General features: G+C 38.1%; 1 protein-coding gene across 2 annotated transcripts in view; it reads right to left on the bottom strand.

The window, feature by feature from the left end:
• LOC147831132 (uncharacterized) overlaps positions 1–19325 on the bottom strand; it is a 25701-nt gene extending 6376 nt beyond the window's left edge. The window contains exons 1-8 of one of the 2 annotated variants that reach the window (XM_087310186.1): positions 19252–19325; positions 18607–18654; positions 17466–17751; positions 16506–16614; positions 16292–16391; positions 16103–16153; positions 14247–14372; positions 13845–14027 (exon numbers count right to left, since the gene is read on the bottom strand). In XM_087310186.1, the coding sequence (XP_087166312.1) occupies positions 13845–14027; positions 14247–14372; positions 16103–16125 (332 nt within the window). In that variant the 5' untranslated portion in view covers positions 16126–16153; positions 16292–16391; positions 16506–16614; ... (1 more) ...; positions 18607–18654; positions 19252–19325. Of the gene's footprint in view, positions 1–13844; positions 14028–14246; positions 14373–16102; positions 16178–16291; positions 16392–16505; positions 16615–17465; positions 17752–18606; positions 18655–19251 lie in introns of both variants that reach the window. The other variant, XM_087310187.1, reaches the window with a different exon arrangement.
• Between the last annotated feature and the right edge of the window lie 588 nt (positions 19326–19913).

The following is a 19913-nucleotide window of genomic DNA, read 5'->3' as shown; positions in this document are numbered from 1 at the left end:
TGGGTGGACGTTGGGTCAATCTGTGCTTTTGTAAAAACTATTGGTTGGGTTTAGGGAAGGAGGAGGGTGGGTCAGTCGATCAGTCAATCAAACAGTCAGTCTGACTGATGGAATTATGCAAGAACAGCAAGCGAGAATGGCATTAGCGAGAGAAATTTGAGATATAAAAAAGCGTACACAGCGGCCTCTGGTGGATTTGCAAAAACTGGAAACTGCAAAAAACGTAGCTCCTATGACAAATTTGGCACTCTCCAGATATGTATACAGAGGTACGTTTTCAGAATGAGCCTTATCATCGCGGACTGGTCAACACTTGACAATTTTTTTTCTCAGAGTTTTCTCAGACGATGATGAAATGCTGCAACTTTGATACATGGTGTGCTTATGAAGAAAATTAAAAAGCACTGCAGTGGTTGTCTGAGATAATTAGTCTACCGATATCTGTATATTCCATACAAAATATAAAGCTGATCACTCAGTTCTTATCACGTGACTCATAGTGCGCTCGCCGCATTCTGAAGATGTTTTCAACTAGGGGTGCCTGGATGGTGCGAGAGCGCTGTGCTGCTTCCGTGCGTCACTCCCAATTAGGCATAGGACAATACCTTGTTTTAAGGTTTACTGTGGTTTGTTAAAGTCAAGGTTTTGTAAGGTATATGCATGTTTTTTTATGTATTTTTTATGTGTTGTAAAGAAATCTGTGTTTTTGAGACTAATCAAAAGAGCAGAAGCCAATGACTTATTTTAACTATTTAGCCTGACATGTTTACGGTTCCAAAATATTATAAATGCTTTATAAAATTATATAAATTGTGTTAAATGGGGGAAAAAAGCTTTTTTTTTACCCTGACATTTAAAATAAACATATTTAAGAGCAGTAATTACAATACCGTGAAACCATGGTATTTTTATTCTAGGTTATCATACCATCAGAAACTTATACCGACCCATGCCTTCTCCCAATATGTGCGCACAAGCCACACACCTCCATTGGAAATAACAAACTTTTGCAATAAAAGACGTGATATATGATCTCTAGCAATTGATCTTCCTGCACAGACTTGCTGTATTCACCTGATTTGTTGACAAATGGGTTGCGGATCCATACCTTTAGCCATTCATGGGTCCTTCACTGGGCCATTTCCCCTTCACAAAGACATTTTCCAAAGACATCTGTTCTTTCATTTTGCTAGCTTGTGGATTAAATTTGGTGCTCAAATAACCAAGATGTAACCGAGAGAATACGGTCAGTTTTCAAAACAAAAGATCGTTCAGATTCAGATAACAAATAAAACGGAAATAAATACCGATTTATTGTGCGGCCTGGTACTAATTGAGGGGCTCGGGGTTTGGGGACCACTGTAAAGTTTCAATGTTTATTTAAAGACAAGTCAAGACTCTCTTTTTGATTTGGTTAAGATGCTAATATTTTTTCAGCAATAAAATAATATTATAATAAAAATTATAATTTTAAAAAGATCATGAATAATGAATGAAACTATGAATAGACCAGTGTTAAATCATCACAATTATTTATGAGATGATATAGTGTATTATAGGGTGCATAATTAATACACTAAAATACTTTCATAAGACATTTACTACTCAAAATCTGCCCATTATACATTTTTACACTGTATAATCTGCACTTTCGTCTCCTATTAGATCCTGGTTTCTGGCAAGTTCAAAGCAGATAAAAAAATATATATATTAGCAAATGATCTGAATCAAAACGCATGATCTACCCCACCTAGCAACAGCACTTACCGCACCTATTGAAAAACAATAAATAAATAACACAAGTGTGTATGCGAGCACAGTGGACGTCAAGGATTAACAAATGTAAATGAGTATACTTTGATGTTGACTGTGTGGGATGGGATAAGATTTTCTGTACTGTGGGATTTTCTTTACTGATTCCTCAACTTTGCAATAGCAGAGGTTAATCTGTCTTAGACGCATTGTACAGCGTTTTACATGCCGAATATATATCCGCGATATTAAAAGGAGCACGCCAAAAGCCTGAAACTCTCCTAACAAACTGCGTCTGTCTATCACATGGAGATTGGTCTTTAATACCGCCGTGCTACAATGTGCCCGTGCTATTCAGTGGCATACTTGAGAGTCCAAATAACCCTCTTATTAATGTGGATGACAATGTTTTGATTGCATCCAATATGGCACACTGAATCAGCATGCAAATGCCCTTTGAGCAAAACAAAGACATTGATTATGAGGTAAGTTTCTTCGGCACAAGTAGCCCGCTTGGTGTGATTAATCGGCCTGTGCCATTGATTTCCCTTTGTTTAGATCTTTGCTAACTTTTCAGGAGATACAATTATAATTTGTTCGCTAACAATAAATCCAATCTAGCGTGCTCAAAGAAAACCTTAATAAGGTCTTCCGTGTTATTTGTCCTTTCAACAGCCAACTGAATACATCTGAAGAGAGCGGGGAAAAAAACAGGTCGGTCTCCTGACAGTGTTGATTTGTTTGTTTGAAACGCGCCTCGACAGTATTTCCAAACAGAATGGAGCCTAATACAGGGAAACTAGCCTGAAAAGATGACTGGAGATGTCTGAATCATAATGCCACAAGTTCAGATCCGACCTGCGGGTGTGTATTTCAGCCGTTTGTTCAGGGCTCGGCATTGTCACGTTTTTGCGGCGTGCCAACAAAAGCATCAGATACATCAGAGTTGGGGCGATACAATGTACTATTAGCATTTGCAAGTCAAATGCACGTGTTCCCATCAAAGTGCTCCATCAAAGAGCATTTGCAACGTTCCTCAGATTTAGTTACTTTGAAAACTCACCCCCCCAGATATACAGAGTCTCTCTCTGACTTCTCGCATCATCTCTCCAAGACATTGATAATACGATTTCAGTGTTTCTTTTTTTTTTTTCCCTTTTTTTTTTTTGCTGTTGAGAAACAAACTGGATTATGAAGAGATCACTACATAAACAGCTTTCTAAAAGGAGCCAGCTATTTTAAAAGAGGCTGAAGGAATGCAAAGAGGGATTTAAATTTTAATTTGAATTTATTCCAGCAAGTGAAAGGTTCTTTTGAGAGGGGATTTCGGCAAAGATGACGGTATTTAAAAGTGATAAACAAGCATCTAAACCTCCAGTAAAATGCAAACATTTCTTCTTCTTTCGAACACAGAGGCGAAATAGGGCTTGCTATGGTCACAGCTGTCAACCCACAACAACATGAAATGTAAACTGCAGCATCTTGCACAGATAAGCGCTGCGTGTGCACACACTTGGAAAGTTTTTGAGCGTTTCTGAGCGCTGCAGCGAGTTTTTTGAGGTTCACGTTTAAGACTGCACAAAAACATTCTGTTTACAATAATAAATCTGAAGTGAAATATAAATATTAGAATAGAAAAATTAACACTAAAGCTAGCATAGCATATAGTATAATCAATTTGAATACTTCAAGATACTGGTCAGACTTTAGGTTTAAATAGTTCATGTATTTACTAACAGGAACAATAATCGAACAAAATTTATTAATCTTAGTTCAGCATTTACTAATCTATTATTATAATCCAAATGCATGCTTTAATTCCATTAACGAACATGAACCAACATTAATAAATGCTGTAATAAATGTATTGTTCATTCACATACACTAACTAATCATGCAACCTTATTGTAAAGTGTCACCAAATTAATAACAGAAGCTACTGTAGTATTTAAACAAAAAAAAGCATCAACTTGCATGAATAAACAATCCTCTCTTTGCCTCCGACTACACTCATATCAGCAGATATTGGTAATCCCGAGCAGACAGACTCATGAAAATATTGCATCTACTTAGCAACTGTCTAGTTTTTCCATGTACTGGTCATAAGCGGCATAAACTGGGAGTTTAGTGCGTATGTGACATACATAGAACACATACCACACAAACAAAGAGTTACATCATGCTGCTGCATGGTTAATCCGATCAAGGCCAGTCTTTATGCCTTAGCTATCTTCAGCAAATGCCGCCAAAAGTGGCAAGTAAACCATTTAACAAGAGTCTAAGAGAATGATTACAGAACCAGGACCGGATACGATTTCACACTGCTGGATGGCTCAATCGCATCTCCCAAACAGGCTTAAAACTGGAGAAACACTATAGGGCATCACTTTTTTTTCCAGTTTTGCAAATATTCCATTCTAAAGCATGTCAGGCCAGCAACTTTTGAGTTGTCAAACTGGATTGTGCATGCTTTGATCACAATAATATGCAAGCCTACATAGGAAAACAAGCTGATGGAGCTGATTTAAAACCTAATCGAAACATTACTCATTAAGTTATGGCACTATTTATGGTTATCGACTGGATTTGCTTCACAGGTGGTAAAATATTTTCTGTTTCAGTGACCAATAAAGTTGCAGTATTCATAGGTTCACATAAATATCTGCTGCCCTTGTTATGTCAAAGGTCATTGAATTCATTTTATCACTCTATGCTCATTTAAGATGTAGGTGACTTCTGTTAAAAAATTCTAAAGGTTTTTAGCTCAAACCAGGGGCGCAACTACACATTTACTGAGGGGTATGCGGGTTCAAATTTTGTGTGATCCCTCTTATTTTATATTAATTAATTAATAATAAATGAAGACAAATTTTCAGATTAATCTTATAACTTTTGACATTATGTATGATTTGACAGTTTATTTTGATAAAAATAAAAACAAATCTAAACAGTTACATCTACATGAACACTTTAGGCTGTGGGACTGCATGTTATTGTGTTAAATGATTTTGAATTAAACAATAACAATATTATATTCATTTAAAATGCAAAATAATGTTTTTTTAACAAAACATATTTATTCATTTTTATTATTTGGAACTTTTAATAAGGATAATTTTAAAAATAGTTTTGGCACAACGGCGCCCCCCCCCCCATGTGTGGCGCCCCTATGCGCCGCATATACTGCATACCCCCTTGTTGCGCCACTGGCTCAAACCATGGTGCTTAATTCATTATATGCTAATAAAACATGTTATATATAACATACACTTATCGGCCACTTTATTAGGTACACCTGTCCAACTGCTTGTTAATGCAAATTTCTAATCAGCCAATCACGTGGCAGCAACTCAGTGCATTTAGGCATGTAGACATGGCCAAGATGATCTGCTGCAGTTCAAGCCGAGCATCAGAATGGGGATGGTGATTTAAGTGACTTTGAATGTGGCATGGTTGTTGATGCCAGACGGCTTGTCTGAGTATTTCAGAAACTGCTGGTCTACTGGGATTTTCACGCACAACCATCTCTAGGGTTTACAGAGATAGCTCTGAAAAAGAAAAAATATCCAGTGAGTGGCAGTTCTGTGGGTGCAAATTTCTTGTTGATGCTAGTGGTCAGAGGAGAATGGCCAGACTGGTTCCAGCTGATAGAAAGGCTACAGTAACTCAAATAAGCACTCGTTACACTCGAGGTCTGGAGAAGAGCATTTCTGAATGCACAACACGTCCAACCTTGAGGCAGATGGACTACAGCAGCAGAAGACCACACCAGGTGCCACTCCTGTCAGCTGAGAACAGGAAACTGAGGCTACAATTTGCACAGGCTCACCAAAATTGGACAACAAAAGATTGAAAAAACGTTGCCTGGACTGATGAGTCTCGATTTCTGCTGCAACATTTGGATGGTCGGGTCAGAATTTGGCATCAACAACATGAAAACATGGATACATCCTGCTTTGTATCAACGGTTCAGGCTGGTGGTGGTGGTGTAATGGTGTGGGGGATATTTTCTTGGCACACTATGGGTCTATTAGTACCAATTGAGCATCGTGTCAACACCACAGCCTACCTGAATATTGCTGCTGACCATGTTCATCCCTTTATGACCAAAGTGTGCCCATCTTCTGATGGCTACTTCACTGTAAAAAATCTAGCTTACAAATTGTCATCTCAGTTTAAAATTTTAAGTTAGGTCGACATATTTTGTGAGCTTTTGTTGAATTTATTCATGAAAACAATTTAACCGCATGTTTGGAACTGTTTGTTCATTAACTCAGAAGAGGAGACTTTGAATTTTGATTTCTTCACTTGATCATCACTATGAAAAATAAAAAGTTGAGTTGACTTAAAATTCTAAAGCAACGGGCTGCAAAGAAATTTTGAGTTTATTAAGCTTCGGTGGTTAAAGTTCAGCCAAATTATTCATTAAAGTATACTTGACTTTTACCAGCCTTTTCAGTCAACTTAAAAAAATGTTTTGGCACAACTTCAACCACTAAAGCTTAACAAACCCAAAATTTCTTTGCAGCCGGTTGCTTAAAAAATTTAAGTCAACTCAACTTTGTATTTTTTTTTTACAGTGTTCCAGCAGGATAATGTGCCATGTCATACAGCGTGAATCATCTCAGACTGGTTCCTTAACCATGACAATGAGTTCACTGTACTCAAATGGCCTCCACAGTCACCAGAACTCAATCCAATAGAGCACCTTTTGGGATGTGGTGGAACAGGAGATTCACATCATGAACGAGCAAATCTGCAGCAACTGCGTTATGCTATCATGTCAATATGGACCAAAATCTCTGTGGAATATTTCCAGTACCTTGTTGAATCTATGCCATGAAGGATTAAGGCAACAATGCAAAAGGAAGCCCAACCAGTAACGAGTAAGGTATAGCTAATAAAGTACAGTATATATATGTCATGGCACTTAACCACTAGGCTATTAGTGCCAATGACATTTTAGACTCTTAATCAGAGCATGGTCTTAATCATATTGAAATCTGAGTATTTGTGTCCATTTAAACATACTCATTGTTCAGGCATTCCAAAACCGCAGCACAACCAACCACTGGCATTACTTTTGATTTATCTGTTTAACCAATGGCAGTTTGTGTGTGTATGCATGTATATTTACAAAAACTAACAGCTAATGGTCCTCTTGCTGAACCGCAAGCTCTAATTTCCACGACAAAGTTTAAACTTGGGCAAAAAAAAAAGTCCCCCGTGTGAGGTCCAGTTTATTAAATTCTCAGGAATTATCTGTTCCTGACAGAACAAGGCTTGTCTGGTCTCAGTTCACTTTTTTGCCATCCATTCCTGGATTTAGCCAGGCAACTCTCCTGAAAGCACAGAACAATTGGTAATGCAGGGTGATGGCAATGACTGGAGCATTGTCTCAGGGGACAGCCAGTTTCAATAGGCTCGGAAAGGCAATCCAAAAGGTGCAGATGACAATGGCTTTGTTGCTATTTATGCAGAGCAGATAGCCGGGCATTGAATCAGGCCTCCCCAGAGCCACCAGAAAGACCTCTGAGAAACGTACAAACCAGGTGATAGGAGGGACATATGCTGTGGTGGATCCAGATACTCCAGAACCAAAGCCAAGGCAAAGAAAGTTTCACCATCAAGTGCAACATTAACAGTGGTTAGGACTTCCTCCTTTATTATTTCTATTCCATTAGTATTTTCCAAAACAGAAATGAAGGTAAACAATGTACTTTATGTAAAGCCTTCTTATTAGTGACACCGGTGGCCATTAAGTGAAATGCAGCCAGCAAATTATCAGTCGCATTCAGCATCCAAAGGACTGAATGAGATGCGATGCACTGAACAGCGTTTACATGTATTCCTATAGCGCAAACTGTGTCAAATCAGGTTTGTAAAGAAAACAAGTATCAGAAAATCAGTTTTGAAGTTTGATCAGTGGGAAAGTTTTCAGCAGAATATCTTTTTTGAAGATGAAAGGCACAGTATGTTATTTTCATCACTAGAGGGCACGTATTCGGGTGTGGTTTAATGATGACGTTACTGTGTGTGAATCATGGGAGTTGTGGTCTTCATTAGGTCCTACAGGTCTCCTGCAGAAATCATGATGGCTTTAAGTATTTAACACTTATTATCGATAGAGTATGAAGCAAGACTGAAAGCTGCCAAAGCAAAAGCAGAACACTGAAGCAATTGCTTATAAGAGACTAGCGTGGGACAAAAGCAGCAGAGCTTTTATTATGCCACAGTCAATTGCTTCCTGTTCTTTTAGCTTGCAATCGTAAAAGAAACAGCGCTGTTTTATCAAAATAAATACATTTTAAAAATGAAAACTGGAAATGTTTGCAAACTCACTAGTTAAAATCGCATATTTGATTTCTATAGACTATATAGACTATCTATCTATCTATCTATCTATCTATCTATCTATCTATCTATCTATCTATCTATCTATCTATCTATCTATCTATCTATCTATCTATCTATCTATCTATCTATCTATCTATCTATCTATCTATCTATCTATCCAGCATTGTGGCACCAGTGGAGTCATTCAGGTTCCTGGGCACCACCATCTCTCAGGACCTGAAGTGGGACATTCACGTTGACTCAAAAAAAAAAAAAAACGGAAAAAAAAAGCTGTCAAAATTGTCAAAAAACCTCAACAAAGGTTGTACTTTCTTTGTCAGCTGAGGAAGTTCAACCTTCCAAAGAGGCTGCTGAAACAGTTCTACACCTCCATCTTTAAATCAGTCATCTGCACGTTAATAACTGTCCGGTTTAGCTCAGCTACCAAATCTGACCTCCGAAGACTACGTAGAATAGTTCGGACGGCTGAGTGAATCATTGGTACAACCCTCCCTACTCTCCAAGAACTGTACTCATCCAGGGCCGCCAAAATCACTCTGGACCCCTCACACCCAGCACACTGCCTCTTTGAACTTTTACCTTCTGGTCGACGCTACCGTGCACTGCGCACCAGAACAGCCCGACACAAACAGTTTCTTCCCTCAGGCAATTCATCTCATGAACACTTGATGATAGTAATTGTGGAACAAACATCACAACTTGCTATAAACTCTTTATACACATATGCACTTATTTAACAACACAAATACATGCAAATTTGCACATAACAGCTTCACATATAATCTATCTATCTATCTATCTATCTATCTATCTATCTATCTATCTATCTATCTATCTATCTATCTATCTATCTATCTATCTATCTTTGCTAGTAATAGCTTAATGCTTTTAATATGTCTTGCATAATCTGCTTAACTTCTTATTCATTTGCATGATTTGCAAATATTCTTTTATTAACATATGTTTATATAACTGAAAGCAAAAGGAATTACAAAATCAACAATTACAACTTGGTATTGTTTGTTAAAAAGGAAGCTTTATCCTGTAATTTTCATAACTGTGTGCTTTAATTCTTCAATTTAGACTTGAGAGAAACTCAACTAAAGATTCAAGCTTTATTCCTGATTAAAACTTAATGTTTCCAAAAAAAATAAACCATTTGTTTTGTTTTGTTTTTTACCACGGGCTCTTAACCAGTAAAATACTATTCATGCATCATAATGACACCCATTTTTTTGCCAGTTGTATTAGCAAGGTGCATTCACTGATCGGTACGCACGCACACGCACTCTCATTGTTAGCTTTAGCAAATGCTAAACTATTTGACACTTGCCAATTGGCGTTTGAACCGGCATTAACGTGACACTAGCCGACGTTAATACAATACAACTCAGATGAAGGCAAAGTGGTAAACAGCAGTGTTGGCTGAATAAATGTTTCCTCATAAACAGCTCTAAAATATATCATCAACAGCAAGCACACTCTTATATTCATAACATCCATATTCATCCATTTGGGAATGATACATTCGCTTGATCCTCTGTTGTCGGTCTTAACGCTGGCAAAAGTGCTCTATAATTATTGCTCTCGGCACCAGGCTGAGACAAATAAAAGTTACATCGCAGCTGCATTAACATGTGAATGCGGCTTACAGAAGCGCGCGCGGTAAACTGCTCCACCTGGCTCGCGACAAACGTCCTTGTCACAAAGTCCACCCACCGCACTGGCTTCCGCTGAAAGGCCTCCTGGGGGACTTCAGTGACCATTCACTATGTTTTCTCTTTTCCCAAGCACCTGTGACTGTTTTTGTGCTTTCCCATTTTTTTCCGGCTTTGTCTCTCCCTCTCTCTGTCGTTTTTTTTTTTTTTTTTGGCAGGGCCCTATCATTAGGGAAACACTTTCTCTCAAAAGGAATTCTCGCCACTAACAATGCTGTTTGTGTGTTTACCAGCCTCCGAACGCATCCAAAAAACATGTCACGGTCAAAAACGGCCACAGACGCAGAGGAAGCGCGGGAAAAAGGTGGGTTATGATGGTCACTTTCTTGGGCAGGTGCAGTTGGAAAGACTTTCCCTCCTCTGCTGCTTCCGAAGGCTCATCCGGCTTCTCCATGGTCCTGGACCTTGGAGAGCCGCTTTGCCATTTTCCAAAGGAGTTTGGCACAATGGCTTTGTCCCCTCTTTTCATTGTGTTTCTGTAAAACACATTTGCAGCATGACTCTCCAGGTTTATCCCTCTTGTGAGCCATCTACCCCTTTTCTCTTTCTGCTTCCACTAAACCTACGCTCATCTCGCCAACCTAGAGCAACGGAGTATTACGCGATTGTGCGTGCGCAGTTTTCTTCTTATCATAGAGTGCTTTAGCACTCACGCCATCTCGATTGACTCTCGGCTAACTGCTAGCTGAATGCAGCCCGCCCGAATTTGGCCGCAAACGGAAAAATGAGGACGAAGGAGGAGGAGGGGTGGGGGAACGGGAAAAATAAATATGCAGATTAAAAAGTAAACATTCTCCAAGAGAGGGAAAAACAACCACATTTTCATATTTAATCCAACTTAGCAGAAACAAAAATAACACATTATGCCCTAATTGGGTGCCGTGTAGTCCACAAATACTATTACAAGGCCGATCAGGATTAGCTCTGCTACATACCTAGTTATCTATTTCCGAGTGCCAAGACTGCAAGCAGTGGGCAACTAAATTTCAAAAGCTGGCAAATCCAGTTGTCTCCTAAATACAGAAAGTACTTAAATCCGCAGCTAACACAAGAGAAAGAGGGATAAAGGGTACTCTGCATATCACCAAAAAGCTTGTGCACTTTGCAGAATCACTGGCTAGGTTAAACAAATATGCTAAGCAGACATCAAAACAATCCTTTGATCTGCAGCCTAGTTTCCGGAGCAGTGCTTGGGCTCCTGTTGTAAATAAACTTGTGTAAATCTGTACCGTTTGCCTTCAGGTAATTCTTACCAAAGTGCCAGACAAAAAAATAATAATAATAATAAATGCGCACACTTCAGCTTTAGTCGGAGAGATCAGATAAAAGGCGTATCAATTATTCAGCCGTTCGTTGAGTGAGCGTTTGGAGCTCGTACTACACGTGGCTAATGATCAAATTATTAGCGTCTGCAAGGAGAAAAACACGGCGGCTTACGTACCTCCGGCAGCCCGGGCAGGTCCGGCGGCAGTGAACTGCATTGTCGTGCGTCATACAAAAGAGGCTTGAGGAATCTGGGAAGCTATGTAACTTGCTGACTAACTTTGTCCTCTGTTTTGATGGAGAACACAATGGAAAATGCTGTCCATTCAAATCGGGCAGGGGAACAGAGGGGGCCGTGTGCCTGACTACCATCAGTGCCCTGATAACAGCTCTGTGGGCATAGCCGCACTGGCACCGGGCGACACCACACCACTCACACCCAACAGAACAACTTTTGTGCCGTTGTCAACCTCCAGGAGTTTGTCTTCTTCTGCAACTAGTTTTTTTTCCCCCTCAGTGGCTGCAAACTTGTACAGTTGTGCTTTTGATTCGGACAGCTGCCATTCCTCAGCTTCTGCTTCCGCTTGAGTATAACAGGCCTGTTGTTTGTTGAAGGAGTCAAGTTTAGTGGTTTAAATGTAGTCCTTTTAAAAAACTCACATTGAAAATGTAGTAATGTACTAATGTTTTGAAGATCAACATTCACTTGAAGCATCTTCATTATACACCAAAGTTCCCTTTAAGTGAAGCTTTATAAACTAATTTCGAGAGGAGCATGTGATATGATTGAGCACGACTGGCCGCTCATCTGTAATCAGTAATAATCCTATCAGAGTGAGCCAAGCTTACAATAAATGGATCGTTTTCTTAATTTTGGAAGAACCCCCCCCCCCCCCCCCCCCCACCCTTCACCCCATCTCCTCCTTTTCCTCCCTTCTCGAGACCTCACTGATTTTGGATCCCCTTATATGCTTGCTAACTGGGTGGGAGCCTTGGGCTCAAGTGTCTCCGAGCTTAGGGTTCTTTCCCGGGACAGCATGCCAAACCTGCTATAAATGCTAAGCATATCTACATGGGAACTCTTGAAATATTAAATACAAACAATGCACACTCATTGCATTGTGCATATAAATTTCTAAGGAATAAAATGTCCTGTCTAGACACTCAGTTTAACCCTTAAGAGTTAATAATAAGAGATCTCTTTTACAGACTTCATAACTTTGTTTTCCTGTTCTGTTCCCTTGATCCCACTTCTTGTTTGTTACCATAGTTACTCATAAGGTTTTTATGACTAGTCACACCTGTCCCTTGTTTTAGTATAATCAGTTCAGGTAGAAGTACATCATTATTGTGTAAACAATCAAATTGTATAAAGTTTTTATATTTATTTAAAATTTAAGCTTCCATATGTTGATTTCAGTTGGTTTTCCTGGTTTTTATTTACTGTTTCTTTTTCATTAGATCACTGATTCATCACACCTGCATTCAATCTAGCATTCTTTTAGTATGCTTCATAGTGCTAAGCCGTGGTCACACTAGAGTTTGAGCATGCAATATTCTGTCATGTTGCTCTGCGAAAAGAGGCAGGATAAAAAATGATTAGACATTGATAAAGCAAGCAATTGCTTAAAATTAATATTTTATGTACATAATAATCTTGTTTTGATCTTCGTTTGTCTCATGCAATCACGTAATGATGCTGGTTCCTTGGAAAAACTCACGTTTTTAGGACTGTTTTTAATTTGTGATATCATTTTTAATCTCACTTTGTTTTTTATTGTATTCTTTATTTTTTTATTGTGCTTTGTTGCTTTGTACTGTTTTGTAAGATCTGAGAAAAGCACATTATAAATACAATTTATTATTACTATTATCATTATTTCGCAGGTTAGCGTTCACCAAGCTTGAATTTTGGAACACAGTAACATGCGTTACTTGTCACATGAGCTTGCATTTCCAGTTGACCACATTCACAAGTGTATGAATGGATGTTTTTGGGGCGAAAAGTGCAGAGGGATCGCAGCTTTAAACATGACTCACGATATGTAATTTGGAGTACGATTTGGTCGTCTGATAAAATTTTAACAAAATCAAAATTCAAATCTATAATGCTTGGCTAAAATCTTTTTTAGTGTTTTTTGATTGTTGGTTTATCATGTTCACAGACAGCCAATTAATGGCAATTGTGATCAGATTTTCAGTTAGAAGATTTAAGACACTTTTCTGCAGTATAATGACATCAAACACAGGACCTATGGGAGCATCGAACCTCATGATGCAATTAGCGCAACAATTCAAACCAAAACATGGAAATGTCGAAACAGGGTTTTGTGAAGAGGCGGACTGGCCATTGGGAGCACCAGGGAGCTCTCGGTTGCCTGACGGGCAATCTGGCCTGCCACCATGACTTTGGCCTGTCGCACACCACCACAATCCAACCCCCATATCCAACCCCCTCTTCTCTTCCTGATCTCCACCCCAATGTTTTAATGTATTAATATTTGCTGTTGCATACCGTTTCAGAATACGGGTTACTGAACGTGTCATGGATGAAACTACATTTTCATTTCATTTCATTTTCTTGTCGGCTTACCTTTTATTAATCTGGGGATGAACCGCCGGAATGAACCGCCAACTTATCCAGCAAGTTTTTACGCAGCGAATGCCCTTCCAGCCGCAACCCATCTCTGGGAAACATCCACACATACACACACACACTCATACACTACAGACAATTTAGCCTACCCAATTCACCTGTACCTCCATGTACTGTGGGGGAAACCGGAGTACCCGGAGGAAACCCACGCGAACCCAGGGAGAACATGCAAACTCCACACAGAAACACCAACTGAGCCGAGGATCGAACCAGGGACCCAGCGACCTTCTTGCTGAGGCGAACGTGCTACCCACTGCTCCACTGCGTCGCCCTGCATGAAACTACAATCGTATAGAATTATTAAAATAGTGTTTTAAAATTGTTGTTACTGTCCCGTTTTTTCCAGCATACGCTCATTCTAAAATCACAGCCCTATATACATTTCTGGAGATCGTGAAATATGTAGCCGGAAGTACGTATGGCTGCATTTCATCTTTAAAACGAATGCTACGGACCGGTTTGACGCCATTCCTTTTCATGCTTACCAACTGACCGCTTACCTCCGTATGGATAACTTTCCCGCTGTTATCAGCTTTTCCAATGGCTCGCCATGTACGTCGATAGACTTGAGAGGCAGAGCGGAGTTGACCATGACAAGGCGATTCGAGTGCAGCGAAGAACGGTTCCTGAAATCAAGCAAGAAAAAAAACAGAAGACAAAAAATAAAGTAAACAAGTAAATAACAGGGTCAGAATGTGGTCAAATCTGAAAATGTGGTAAAAATCAGGCAAGGACTTTTCTTCTGTATTGCTTGAAAACTGTCGGTTGGGTTTGGGGAAGGAGGAGGGTGAGTCAGTCGATCCATCAGTCAGTCAACAGCGGCCTCTGGTGGATTTACGAAAGAACAGCAGGCGCGAATGGCACTTGCGATAGAAATTTGATATCTGAAAAAGCATACACAGCAGCCTCTGGTGGATTCATGAAAACAAAAACTGCAAAAAAAAAAAAATAATGTAAAGTAGCTCCTGGGACGTAATAGGGTATATGCCGAGCTAGTGCTGTTCCCATGCTGATACACTTCCGGTGACCTGTTATTGTGAACTTTTTCTCATTTTATACGGTTCCTTATACAGCATTGATGTTGTAATGTCATTAAAATACATTCAGTTAAATAAACTTTAGCATTTATTTAGTTGATCAAGCGTAAAACGAGACAAAAAGCCGTTTACCCGCACGCACCCGTCAGAATCGGCAGGCTAACGCAGAAGCTCCATTGAATATACTGGGGTAAAATAAATGCTCATATAATAAAGATATGGCAGTGGAAATGTAATTTAATGCAGTGCTTCTTGAACAATCTGAGACCCACTTTAAATCGGATATTACTCAGCTAGTGGAGATCGCTGATTTTTAAAGAAAACAGACCTTAAACGCACCGGATTTTGCATTGCCATTCAATTCGCCGGAAGCGCTTAACCCAGGTTGATGGCAATTTAAAAGTCCTATTAGCATGCTTCAGCATATACCCCATTGGCACTCTCCAGAAATGTACAGAGGGGTAAGTTTTCAGAATGAGCCTGGGTTGATTTCTCCTGTGACTGTGTGGTTTGTTTCTGGAGGCAACTTTCTTAGTTTTTATTTCTAGATCAAGTAAGATGCACTTAGACCTTCCACACGTTTCAGCTTTTGAATAGTTTTGTATAGCATTATTTAAATATTAACTCTTACATGGTGCCAAACTCGTAACATTCAGTATTGTCTCAGGGCTTCATAGCCATATACTTGTCAACTGTGCTAATACACAGTCCTTAAAAGTTGTAATTACCTATTCAAAATCAAACTTTCACACCAAAAGTCAGAGTATAAAATAAAAATAAGCTGAATCCAGGTCATAGCATGTAAATATATTTCCCCCCGAGCTTAAATCCCACAGCATCCCCTATGCAAATGCGCCATGACACACCACACAGGCAAAAGACAAAATAACAACAGGATAAAGTCATACTAATAGAAGATAGGGGAGAAGGCCGACAGGAATGCATTTGTTAATTTCTGCTGTTGTATAAATGTAGGAGATGAGAGCGCTGGTCTGGGCGCTGTGCATATGTATCGCTGGGCTAAATTGTGAAATGACAGATAGAGATTCTGGGTGCGATAGTGTGGAATGACTAACTAATAAGAAGGATGCGTCGGTCTGTTATCGGAGAGAGGCATTAGCACTCTGGCTGTCAATCATATCGCGGGATGCGGGGGCTGGGTTCGGGTGGGCCGGTCTGGGGTGGGGGGGGTGTCTAAACAATTATCATTTGCACAAAGACCAGAATTGTCAAGATCACACTCGTTTTGACACTCTCAAACAAGCTGACTGATATGAAGACGTTTATATTTTCTGCAATAGGAAAATATGAGGGCTTACCTTATAAGTGGTTGCCAGGCCATGTCTAGGTGATCGATTTATCTAGATATCCTATATAGATGTCTGTATTATATTCTGGAAGTCATATTGTTTTTGAAGAATAATACATTTTGCTTGTTTTGATACTCTCAAACACACTGACTGATAAGACTTTTATATATTCTGAAATAAAAAAATTTGAGAGCTTACCTTAACAGTACCTGCCAGGTCATATCCTATCTAGATGTCTATATTATATTCTGGAAGTCATACACTCCTCATGGGGTTTTTACAACGTTTCATGATCCAGCTAGAGAAAATTAATAAGTTTTTGAAACAGAACACATTTTGCTAGTCTTGACATTCTCAAACATGATAAGAAGGCGTTTATATTTTACGAAATAAAAAAAAATTGAGGGCTTACCTTATAAGTGGTTTCCAGGTCATGTCTAGGTGATCAATTTATCTAGATATCCTATCTAGATGTCTATATTATATTCTGGAAATCATGCGCTCCTCGTGTTATTGTATGCCTTTAAAAACAATAAATTTTGCTGTTATTGACGCTATCAAACAAGCTGACTAATACTAAGACTTATGAGGACTAAAAATATGAGGACTTGCCTTAAAAGTGGCTGCTAGGTCATTTCTAGATGGTCGATTTATCTAGATATTCTATCTAGAGATCTGTTATACCAAAGTCGCTCTAAGGCAAGTCATTTTACGTGGCGGCCATCTTTTAAACACCTCTCGGGCAGTATTCTGGATCATTTTGTCGAAATGGGAAAACAATAAATTCTCCAAAACTGTTATCCAAGCTGGTGATTACACTGTAAAAAATGTTACTTAGATCTAACTTATAAAAAGTGAGGCAAGTGGTTGCATCGGACGTTTTAGGTTGATTCAACTTCCAGCCTTTTTTAAGTATTTTAAACACTAAAACATTGCTTAAAACAAATGCAATAAAATTAAGTTGAGCCAAATAATATTTCTAAAATTACTCAAATCAGATAAACTTACTTTTTTTGTTAAACTTAACTTACTTATACATTGCTATATGTTGACTGTACTCATTTTAATTAAGTATTATGAACTTAATGATCTAAATAAAATTAACCATGCATATGTCATTTAAAACTAATTTAATTGACTTCTGGCTGTAACCTCAGAAAATAAATCGGCGTTTCTATATTGTAAGCACAATATACACTAGTAAACACAGATAAACAGACTTTCCTGTCAATAACAATTAAATAAGAATGGGAAGATGGATTAAAGACCATAACATGTATTCAATATCAATCAATGTTCCTTTTAATAGTGACTACAAAATAGGCCATTAATGTGGCTACACATAATACATAAATAAAAACATTAATAATACCAGATCCTATTGAGAAATCATCCAAGGCAACTCAGTGAGGAGATTTGCATATTTTGATGAAGATTTTGGATGCATAATGTCCAGTCCCACAAAGAGTCTCTAATACATCTTAAATGTATAGAGTTTTGATGGATACTTGAAGTCGAGGACATCGGTAAGTCCAAACAGGAGCCATCATGCATTTGACAGGTTTGGCAAACCTCTGACAGTCCTATGATAATCCAAACTGTGTTGGGCTGATGGCAAATTTTTCCCGCGGGCAGCCGCATGCTGATTCCTCACAACTCTATTGGTAGAGACAAAAAGAAACAGGAGTTCAGGTGGTTGCTACCAAACAACATTAAATAGCTAAATACTAAATAGAAAATAACTACAAGTGAAGTTACAAAAGTCCAGTGAGAATGATGCATGGATGAAACACCTTAGTTTATCAGTTAAAAATTACCTTAGTTAAAATTACCTAACTTTTATTTAAAAAATAAAAAAAGGTTATAGAGGTTGTGTAATTACATTATTCCAGGTGTTTTTAGTTATCAAATTTTAAAGAAAACTGTGATTTTACTCAGTGTAACAGTGCATGTCATTGTGGTTTCCTGTCAATCACAGAATTGTTAAAATTTAGGTATTACATTTTTTTGTTTATTTTGGCAACTTATAAAGCATAAGAATGTGTATTTAATTTAGATATTAAAACTGTTTGAAAACGGCTATAAGAAAATTATAGAATACAAATTCTATAATTTAATTGTCATCTTCATTTTGCACCAAACTTTGCACGTCATAATACAAATTTTATTAAATAAATAAATAAATACATTGCCATTTTACACATTACATTAAGGTTTACATTAAATTTTTGCTAAAGCTACATTTAATTGACTTTTTCTTCAAATTTAATGTCACTGGCAAATGACAGTTCAGTGATTCAGTGTTATCAGTTAGCTTTATTGAAAGACTGACAGATAATAAGAAACTGCATTAGGATATTTTTATACTGTTTTTACTGTTGCACACATAAAACAAATCTTCAGATATCAAATGTAAGTTAATTCTATGGAGCCCACTATTGTTTGCAATTTTACCAATGTTTTACTTACCTGCAAATAATTATAGCTGTAATTGTATCTAATGTTTTTCTTACCTGGATGTGAAGTTTGAAGATCCACAGGTAACAAAATCACTTTGGTATCTAAAGACCAAGAACATGCATTTTAGAATGAGGTGCATACAATTTAAATGGTTCTGTAAACATCAGTAGTAAATGTAATTTAAGTTAAAATAAATTGTAAATCTGTAATTTATTCACTATGCAGCATTAAAAAACTTATGGACTAAATCTCTAAAACACAAACTTTAAGTTATACTTTCTCTTACGTTAAACACAAACTACTTAACTGTTGCATACGTTTCTGAATTTAATATCCATCCTTAATGTGCTGCTATAACTTAGGTGAGCTAACTTTAGCTAAGTTAGCGCTAACAAACTGAACTCCCACACCCCGACCGCCCACCAGTGACCTTGTTAATCGGTTCTGCAACGTTAGTTTTACCTACTAAGTGTTTTAAAACTACTTTCACTATTTTTCTCAATAATATCACTTTTAATCGTTAGTATAAACTAGCGTTGGTTAGCATTAGCCAACTTAGCTTTCCATGTGAGAGCAGTCTAACTGTTAACATACCTGAGGCTACAGTACAATTTACAAAGCTAAAACCTCACCTGCCTAGCGAAGACAGCAGTTTTGCATGACTTTACAATTATCATTCGGCTAAATTTGCAACTTACCGTGTTAATCAGATCCGCTGCTGGGAGCAGTTAATGTCGACCATTGCAGAAGCTGCGTCTGCCTGCTAAATCCCGGGCAATGAAAAAGGAGTCACGCAAAACTATTAAAATCACGTTTTATGAACACCTGCCCACATCGACAGCTGCTCTAATAAATTGTCTGTGTCAACTCACTTTTATAACATTTATTCTACACAATAACCACGTACAAAAATCTACTCAAATAAATTGCATTAGTTTTATTTAAAATATACAGTTATATAAAAACTGATATATTTTAAGTAAAGAGGAAGCAAATTTTATTTTTTTGGTATAAAACAAATAAAATTAACTAGATTGCAGTTATTTAAAGTAGATAGAACCAACTTTGTGAGTGTAGCACTTTTTACAGTGTACATTACATATTTGGAATCACCAATCAAATAAAAAATGATTGTCTCATAAGTTTTGTTGTTAAATGTTCGGATTAGGGCTGGGCGGTATATCGAGTTCTAGAGATATATCGATATGATTCCCTCAATCGATGCAGGATTATCCAATATCCTTCATATCGATATGGTTTGAGGCAGGGCCGGAGTGAGACTCCTTTTCAGCCCTGGTGTTTCAAGCCCACCTCAGTTCATGACTGACTATATTAAAATAAGGTCATTTCCAATTCAGCT

Source organism: Danio rerio, chromosome 24 (genome assembly GCF_052040795.2).
Source record: "Danio rerio strain M-AB ecotype USA chromosome 24, GRCz13ab, whole genome shotgun sequence".
NCBI classification, from domain to species: domain Eukaryota; kingdom Metazoa; phylum Chordata; class Actinopteri; order Cypriniformes; family Danionidae; genus Danio; species Danio rerio.
Note: the sequence above shows the minus strand (reverse complement) of the source record. Positions and strands in the feature narration are given on the sequence as shown.